At 47.9% G+C, this 9,326-nt stretch overlaps 1 protein-coding gene across 1 annotated transcript; it reads right to left on the bottom strand.

Annotated features, from left to right (window-relative positions):
• Nucleotides 1-327: 327 nt before the first annotated feature.
• LOC140853716 (pathogenesis-related protein 1-like) lies at nt 328-1,129 on the bottom strand. The gene is made up of 2 exons (XM_073248586.1): nt 887-1,129; nt 328-800 (listed from the first exon to the last, which is right to left on the bottom strand). The coding sequence occupies exons 1-2, from the start codon at nt 1,065-1,067 to the stop codon at nt 505-507; spliced, it is 477 nt and encodes a 158-aa protein (XP_073104687.1). The 5' UTR covers nt 1,068-1,129; the 3' UTR covers nt 328-504.
• Nucleotides 1,130-9,326: the final 8,197 nt, after the last annotated feature.

Below are 9,326 nucleotides of genomic sequence, written 5' to 3'. Positions count from 1 at the left end.
CGTTGATGGGTCACTGCTGAGCTCGGCACCGTGACCTTGTAACTCTGGTCGGGAGGATATGGAATACTGGCCGAAGAATTGGTCTCTCATCCACAAACTAACTCATCAGTGGTAAAATCTATCCAGGTGCATAGCACTAGAATAAAATGCCAAGCGAGTGAAAGTACTCGGATAGAATCAAGTTCATAAGGACAGTAAAAAGCTGAGGTACTCGACTGGATGAGCATATTTTTTCTCCTTTTTTCTGCTTTGAAATATACTTTTTTTTTTCAATTTATGTTATGTAAATCTGATGCATTGTGGAAAAAAAGGTTCACAAATCTGGCATACACACACTAAACCAGTTGGCTTATTTATTTCAGAAGATCATAGATAGGCACTCAGGAGAAAAGAAAAGCATGGAAACAACAAGAACAACCTCGCAAACACCTACTCCAAAAGCAATCTCTCGCTTGCTATAGTACTATTTCACCACCAAGTGTGCGAGCTCAAACCCGAACCACTTCAGACATAGGCACCAGGGTTGGCCAGGACGTAGGCCTCTGCTGCCTTGATGGTCGCGGTCACTGCTTCCTTTCCCTTGGCTACCTCATCCTTGTTCTCAACTCCTGGTAATGGCTTATAGGTTGTGACCACCTTGCACACGCACCCTCCCTTGCTGGTTTGCTCGAACTTGAACTGGGTTGAGGCTGACTCGATCTTCTTCCCGAGATCACCGCCTTCGATCAGGCTTTGCTTGAACTCAAACTTGTCAAAGTCCACAAAGTCCAGACGCTCCTTCACATAGCCAAATGGCATTGCTACAAATATTGCACCAATTCTTAAGTGCATGAAATATATACCGATAATTAAGACAAGAAAATTTCAAAGATGTGGATTGCAATACCTGAGGTGAAGTTGAGCTGCCTGACGCTTCCGATGCTGCCTTCACCTTGGATACCCACGGCGCTTGCGACGATGTTGGGCAGGAGTTTAGGGGCCAGGTTGTGCCAGTCGAGGACCGCCTTGAACAGCCTTGCGGCGGGGGCCGGGGACTCGATCTCGAGGGTCCAAGTGGAGGGACTCATGGTTAAACTGGATTGTTTCCTAGGCTTCACTTATACTACTACTGGGTTGTGGTGAGTGAAAATGAGATGGAGAATGGTGAGCAAGGGATGGGGGCTTTATAGAGGGTTTGCGTGGGATGGTAGGTATGGAACCAAGAAGCATGCAGTGGTTAGGTGTCTCACAAGTCACATCGAGGCAAGGTTTCGGTTACCAGTAATTTTGCTTCTGACGGGTCCCACCTCAAACATTCATTATCGTTATAGCTGTCGACATAAGCCGCGCGCCGCAGTTTATGATTTCAAATTTTGAATATTAAAATAACATATCAAAAACGACCTTTTTCGTGCTTATTTAATAGAAACACTAATTTCACGCGAGACAAACTTAATTATTTGGAAAATATTTAGGTTACGGTAAATTGTTACACCGCCCAACGACTCGTTATAACGGCTGTCATCTTTTTTTTTTTTTCCATTTTATTACTATAATAAGGGAGAAAAGGAGGGGCCAAAAAGCGTTATAAATTTATAATAACCAATCTCTTTTCCTATAACAACCAATATGCGATCTGGGGTCACAGAACACATAGCAGTCCGTGTTTATAATAACAATCTCTATAAATACATCAATTTATTTAAATTATTTATTAAATAAATTAAATTTAAATTTAAATATTTAACCTATTTAATCTATTTTGATATGTTTGATAATTAAATTGAATCATAATCCGACCCATTTAATCCACTCAAGAGCTATTTCATCTATTTAAAATTTTTTTACTTGTTATGTTTAACCAACCTGCTTAATTTGTTTAAATCCATTTAATTTATAAAAATCTATTTAATTTGATTTAAAATATTTAATAAATAAATTATGTAAAAGTGGACATATTATCTATTTAATAAATAAGTTAGTTTAGATCTAAATTTTCGATCCATTTAATAAAAAATTAAATTTAAATTAATAAATTTTTAATCTATTTCATGACTGATTTGATCTGTATGTGATATAATCCAATTCGATCGACATCTGCTCTGTTGGGACAAGAATTCTTTATCTACAAAAGAGACCTAAGGTATAAATTTTTTTGTTTTAGATGTCATTATCTTCCTTTTCACAATGCCCTATTTAACTTAAGCATTCGAGGGTTTTCACGGATTCAACTTTAGTAACTTGTAAACTCTTTTACTTTTCTTACGTACAGAATGATAGGCACAGATTGGATCTTCTTTTTTACGTACGGATCCGTCTTCCACCTGCCATATTGGGTTTTGGTGGAATTAGCCTGTATTAATTAATATGGTACGAGAAAACTTCGCCGTCGTCAAGGTTCTAGGCGGAGATTTTGACGGAATGACGTGCCCCGCAGGCAAAAAGGCGCCGACCTTGCAGTTGTATAGCATCACGAATCGGAGACCAAGGCTTCTAGAAATCTTACCTCCCTCTTATTTCTTACTGAGAAACGTCCCATCGGAGACCTAGGCTTCTATAACTCTTTTATCTCCCTCTAATTTCTTCCCGAGAAATGTCATATGTATCTTACCAGGGGTCAAATAGATGATTCACAGGTTCGCATGGGCGGCAAGAAAAGGAATTGCATGTTTCTCTCTTTGAATAGTGGTGGTAGGTTGGGACTCATATTGGGATAGGACAACAAAGTGTTGAATATTGACTGATAAAAGAAATACGAGAATTTAATTGCCGGTCTCTTTTTTGATGATGCTATAAAAGAAATAAGAGGTGCTGAGTCAGACGGTGGATGACTTCCGTGGCTCGTACGGGTATCGGAAGGAGCTCCTGGAGAGCGGCTTCGCCTCCTATCGAGTGGGATACGAGGATGCTCGGGACTCGATCCAGAGTCTGCACCCGGAGCTTGACTTGAGCGGCATCGTCCCTCCAGGGTCGGAAGACCAAGCCACTGAGGAAGAGGCCGACCCACTGCCGACAGAACGAGTTGCCGAGGATGAGGCGGCTCCAAGCCCCGGTCCCTCCCCGGCCCGAGCGGGCACGCCGGTGGCTCCCGAACTCTACCCAATGCAAGAAGTCGACTCCGACGAATAGTCGGGGTATCTCCTCCGTTATCTTTGTATATATTTTTTTTTTGTTTCTACTTTGTCTTTGATATTTGTAATCGGGCTTCATCCCAATTTTGTAGCCGGACTTCGGTCCAATTTTGTAAGTCATTTCAACTTAACAAAATCAAAGACTTTTCACATTTTCCTTGCGTGTGGTCCAAAATGTCTAATTTGCCGAGCCATCCCTGAGTGTATAGGTCATAGCACCGACACACCTCGTTAGGACGTTCGGTAGGGTCTAGCGTAGTCGATCAAAGTAGTCAGTAGTGTGCGCCGTGCCAAAGGCAGCACAAACCTCGATCGCAGGCCGGCATCCCGACCGTCATACAGACAGCATAGGATCCGATGGTCGAGTGCCGCACCGATTGCAGATCGAGTGTCCGCCACCCGAACCTTGGTCGGGCGTGTCAAGCCGAACGTCAGCCAATCACCGAACGTTGCATGTCGACACGATTACTTCATAGAGTCTGATAGTCGAGTAGGGTCCGACGTATTCGGATAGGACACAGATGAAGGGTCGAATATCCATTGTCCGACCTTCGGTCGAACGTGCACGTCGGGCATATGATAGACGGTGGCAAGCCGAATATCCTTCGATCGATCGTGATTAAGTCGGTTCGTCGCAAGTCGAATATCCATTTTCCAGACCTTGGTCGGGCGGGTACATCGCGATGAATGATAAACGGTGGCAAGCCGGATATCCTTCGATCGATCGTAATCGAGTCGGCATATCGTAAGTCGAATACCCGTTGTCCAGACCTTGGTCGGGCGGGTACGTCATGGTGAATGATAAACGGTGGCAAGCCGGATATCCTTCGACCGATCGTAATCGAGTCGGCATATCATAAGTCGAATATCCGTTGTCCGGATCTTGATCGGGCAGGTACGTCGTGGTGAATGATAAACGGTGGCAAGCCAGATATCCTTCGATCGGTCGTAACCAAGTCGGCATATCGTAAGTCGAATACCCGTTGTCCAGATCTTGGTCGGGCGGGTACGTCGTGATGAATGATAAACGATGGCAAGCCGGATATCCTTCGATCGGTCGTAACCGAGTCGGCATGTCGTAAGTCGAAAACCCGTTGTCCAGACCTTGGTCGGACGAGTACATCGCGGTTGTATTGACATTTTGTCCTTCTCAGTCAAAGCTAAGTGGGCAAGTTAGCCAGCCGCGTTGGTTGAAGCTCTTTGCCTTTAGAGACGAAGGTCGTTGGTTCGACGATCGAGCCGTAGGCTCGGCATAGATTCGATGATCAAAACATAGATTCGACGTTGAGCCAGCGATGGGTCGTAGACTCGGCGTAGAGTCGTAGATTCGATGATCGAGTCGTAGATTCTCAATGAGACGTTGGGACCAAGTCGGGACGTCGAGGCTCGTACTTCTGGCAAGGACGGACCTTCGATAGAGAGCCAAACTTTGTAGACTCTGGAGTTTTGAAATTGTATTGTATTCTAAGCAAGAAGAGCATACAGAGTTCATTGGTAATACAATTTTTAGGTTGTCAGCATTCCAGATCCGAGGAATGGCCGTCCCCTCCAGGGTTTCAAGTCAGTAGGCGCCCGACCTGCAGGTGTCTGCAATCTTGTAGGGTCCTTCCCAGTTCGGGGACAGTTTCTCTTGATCCTGAGGCTTCGAGACTTCCGCCTTCCTTAGAACCAGGTCTCCGTGTCTGAAAGATTTCGGTCTAACTTTAGTGTTGTAGTATCAGGCCACTCTTTGTCGGTAGGATGCCATGCGGAGTGAGCCTCACGTCGGAGCTCGAGTAGGAGGTCCAAATCAGCTCTCCGACACTCGGAGTTGCCCGATTCATAGTATTGCTCAACCTAGTCGATGGTAGCCCGATCTTCAGTGGGATCATTGCCTCCGTCCCATAGGCCAGGTTGAAAGGAGATTCTCCAGTCGGGGTTCGGGGTGTCGTTCGGTATGCCCATAAGACCGAATGCAACTCTTCGACCCAAAGACCTCTGGCTTCATTCAGTCGAGTCTTCAACCCATGCAGAATGGTTCGGTTGGTGACTTTGACTTTTTCGTTGGACTGTGGATGGCCGACCGAGGTCAGCTTGTGCGTGATATAAAATCTCGCACAATTTTCTGAAATCATTGTTGTCGAATTGTCGCCCGTTGTCGGTGATGATAGTGTGCGGTAATCCGAACCTAAAGATGATGGACTTCTGGACAAAGTCTTCGATCTTATTCTCGATAATTTGCGTCAGAGGTTCGACCTCTACCCACCTGGTGAAGTAGTCGATCGCGATAACTATAAACTTTCTTTGGCCAGACACCGAAGGGAAAGGGCCGAGTATATCGATCCCCCACTGGGCGAAGGGCCATGGGGCGACAATGGAAGTCAGTTGGTTGGCGGGCCGATGTTGTAAGTTGGTGTACTTCTGACACGGCTCACACCTCCGAACCAAGTCAGCCGCATCTTTTTTCATGGTGGGCCAGTAGTAACCTTGCCGCAGGACTTTGTAGGCTAAGAATTTTTCCCCCAGGTGACTCCCACAGATCCCTTCATGCACCTCCCTGAGTACGTAGTCTGCATCCGTCGATCCCAGGCACCGTAACAAGAGAAGGGAGAATGACTTTTTGTAGAGTCGCCCATCCATCATTACATACTGGGAGGCCGCCCACCGGAGTCGCTTGGCTTCCACGAGATCTTTGGGGCTGGTTCCATCAGTCAGGTACTGAACGATCGGGTCCATCCAGCTCGGCTCGATCGTCCGTTGTAGTACCTCCTCAGTCCTATCGATGCTCGATTGCTCGAGACTCTCCACAAGTGTCCGACCCAAAGTATCGTAGGCAAATGTCGCAAGCCTGGAGAGTGCATCGGTCCGAGCATTCTCCGATTTGAGAATGTGGGAGATCTCGAAATACCTGAGGTGTGCCACAAGATCTCTCACCTTTTGAAAATATTTCGCCATGGTCGGATCCCGCACTTCGAATTCGCCTTTGACTTGCCCCACAATCAGTTGGGAGTCGGAGAAGACTCTGAGGCTGTCGATCCCGAGCTCCTTCACCACTCTCAAGCCGGTGATAAGCACTTCATACTCGGCTTGATTATTGAAAGCTTTGAAGTTGAATCGGAGGACGTACTCGGTAATCACTCCCTTCGAGTTGGTGAGCAGGAACCCGGCCCCGCTCCCTTGGGCATTGGAAGCTCCATCTATATGTAACACCTAGGTTGACCCGAGGTCAAATTCAGAAGTCGCAGCTTCTTTGGAGCTCCTATCTTCTGATATTTAGTCGGCTGTCGGGCATTCCGCAATAAAGTCGGCCAGGACTTGGGCTTTCAAAGCAGGTCGTGGTCGATACTGGATGTCAAACTCGCTCAGCCTCACCGTCCATTTCGCTAGTCGTCCCAATGTGTCGGGGCGGTGGAGGATCGCCCTCAGGGGCTGGTTGGTGAGGACCATGATGGCGTGTGCTTGAAAATATGGACGGAGTCGTTGCGCGGATATGACCAAGGCAAATATCATCTTCTCCGTCCTCGAGTACCGAGTTTCAGCCCCGCGGAGCATTTTGCTGGTATAATATACGGGCTGGCGAGTTCGGCTCTCGTTCTCCCGGACGAGCACCGAACTAACAGCCTCCGGGGCAGTGGCCAAATAAAGATACAATATTTCTCTGACCTCCGACTTTGCAAGTAGGGGCGGAGAAGCCAGGTACTTCTTCAAATCCTCAAAGGCTTGCCGGCACTCATTCGGTCAAGAGAAGTCCTTTGTCTGCTTCAGGGTTTTGAAGAACGAGAGGCATCTCTCAACCGATCGAGAGATGAATCGACTGAGCACGATGATCTTTTCATTGAGCTGCTGTACCTCTTTTTTGGTGTTCGGGTGCCGCATGTCGATGATCGCCTTTATCTTCTCGGGGTTGGCCTCGATTCTGCGTTGAGAAATAAAAAACCTGAGGAACTTTTTCGAAGCTACCCCGAAGGCACACTTAGACGGATTTAGCTTCATCCGATATTGCCGAAGAGTGCGACTTTCAAGTCTTGGACATGATCTGAAGCCTGTGCGCTCTTCACCAGCATGTCGTCCACGTACACCTCCATGTTTCGTCCGATTTGATCTTTGAAGACCTTATTGACGAGGCATTGGTAGGTGACCCCGGCATTCTTCAGACCGAAGGGCATCACTTTGTAGTAGTAGAGGTCCTTCGTGGTCACGAAGGCCGTATGCTCTTCGTCTTCGGGCACCATCCAGATCTGGTTATACCCGACGAAGGCATCCATGAAGCTGAGCAGTCGATAACCGGATGTTGCATCCACCAGTTGGTCGATCTTTGGCAAAGGAAAGCTATCCTTCGGGCAGGCCCGATTCAAGTCGGTGTAATCGATACAGATCCTCCACTTTTCGTTGGCTTTCTTCATCATAACGACATCTGCGAGCCAATCGGGATACGTGGTTTCTCTGATGAAGCCCGCCTCGAGTAGCTTGTCCACTTCCTTGTCGATGGCTTTTTATCTTTCGGGGGTGAAAGTCCGTTTCTTCTATCTCACCGACTTCGCGCCAAGGACGATGTTGAGTCGATGAGTCATTATTTTCGGAGGTATGCCAGACATATCCGCTGTCGACCAAGCGAATACGTCGGCGTTAGCTTTCAACAGTTCTATCAGCTGCCATCGCTCCGGGTCGGACAACTGCGACCCGACCCAGACGACCTGTTCAGGATTCTTGGTCATCGAGATAGAAATCAGCTGTTCAACCGATTTACCCCGCTCCTCCTCTTCCTGTGGGTCCAACTTGTCGACCATCAGGGAGTCCTTTGATTCATTGCTTTGAGTATAGATTTGGAAGCACTGTCGGATGAGTTGTTGATCCCCACGCATTTCTCCGGCTCTATTTTTAATCAGAAACCGGACCAGCAAGTGGTATGTCGAGACTATCATCCTGAGGGCATTTAGTCTGGGTCTTCTGAGTATGGCGTTGTAGGTCGAAGGTACTTGGACGATCGTGAATGTCATGTGGACAGTGCTTTATCTTGGTTCGGTCCCAGCTATCACGGGAAGAGTAATTGCTCCATCCACCGCGATGGCTTCCCCGACGAAACCCACTAGGGGCTAGAGACTCTCCTGAGTCGGTCGGTCGACAGTCGCATTCGAAAAAAGGTCGAGTAAAATAAAATATTAGTGAAACTTCTATTATCAACAAGAATCTTTTTTACATCATAATTTGCTATTGTCGTCGAGACAACAACAGCGTCATCATGGGGAGTTTGCATTCTCCGAGCACCCTCATCTGTGAAGATGATTACATTGTCCTAGCGCGGCCTCTTCGTCAACTCCTCTTCAGCAGTCGTCCTCCGATCCAGTCGTCTGGAGATCATGTTGATGACTCCAGCAGTAGGCTGATTATTCACTGCCTCCTCAGTCGGTTGGAGTTGTCGGTCAGGAAGGGGTCGAGCCGGTGGATCCCTTCGGTACTTTCCGAGATACCCTCATCGTATGAGAACTTCTATTTCATCCTTGAGTTGGATGCATTGCTCGGTGGTGTGACCGTAGCCCCGATGAAATTGACAGTATCTTCTCCGGTCGAGGCCCTTTGCCTTCAGAGGTGGGGGCCGTCGCAGGTATTCTACTCCTTCGATCTCCATCAGGATCTATGCACGAGGAGCAGAGAGAAGAGTGTAGGAGTCATACCTGTGATGCGTCGGTCTCGGACTCCGACGTCGAGGCGATCTCGGACTCCATCGTCGGGGCGAGATCTGTTTATCAATCGAGGGCCTACTGGGTTCAGTAGCAGCCCGGTTCTTCTTCCGCTTCTCCTTTTGGCCCGTGCTTTCGGTCAGGTGCCGGTCGGAAGCTCCTTCGTCCGTGCGCATGTATTTGTATGCGCGCTCCAGCAATTCGGCATACATCCGGAGGAGGATCTTGTCCAGAGAACATGTGAACCGGGACCCCTTTAGCCCCCTCTTCATGGCTGAGATAGCCATGTCTTCGTTGAGGTCCCGGACCTCAAGTGTGGCCACGTTGAATCGAGCCACAAAGTATCAGAGCGTCTCGTTTTCTCCCTGTTTATGAGAGAAAAGACTGTCTGAGGTTCGCGGCGGCTTCCGGCTGGTGCTGAAGTGGACCACGAAAGAATGCTCGAGCTGTCCGAAGGAGTGGATGCTCCTTGAGTAGAGGTCGAAGTACCAGACCTGGCAGCTTTACAGAGCGTGACGGAGAAATCGATGCAAAGGAGGGCATCGATAGCCCCCTGAAT

Source organism: Elaeis guineensis, chromosome 14, assembly GCF_000442705.2.
Source record: "Elaeis guineensis isolate ETL-2024a chromosome 14, EG11, whole genome shotgun sequence".
NCBI classification, from domain to species: Eukaryota; Viridiplantae; Streptophyta; class Magnoliopsida; order Arecales; family Arecaceae; genus Elaeis; species Elaeis guineensis.
This window is presented reverse-complemented; position numbering and strand designations above follow the sequence as displayed.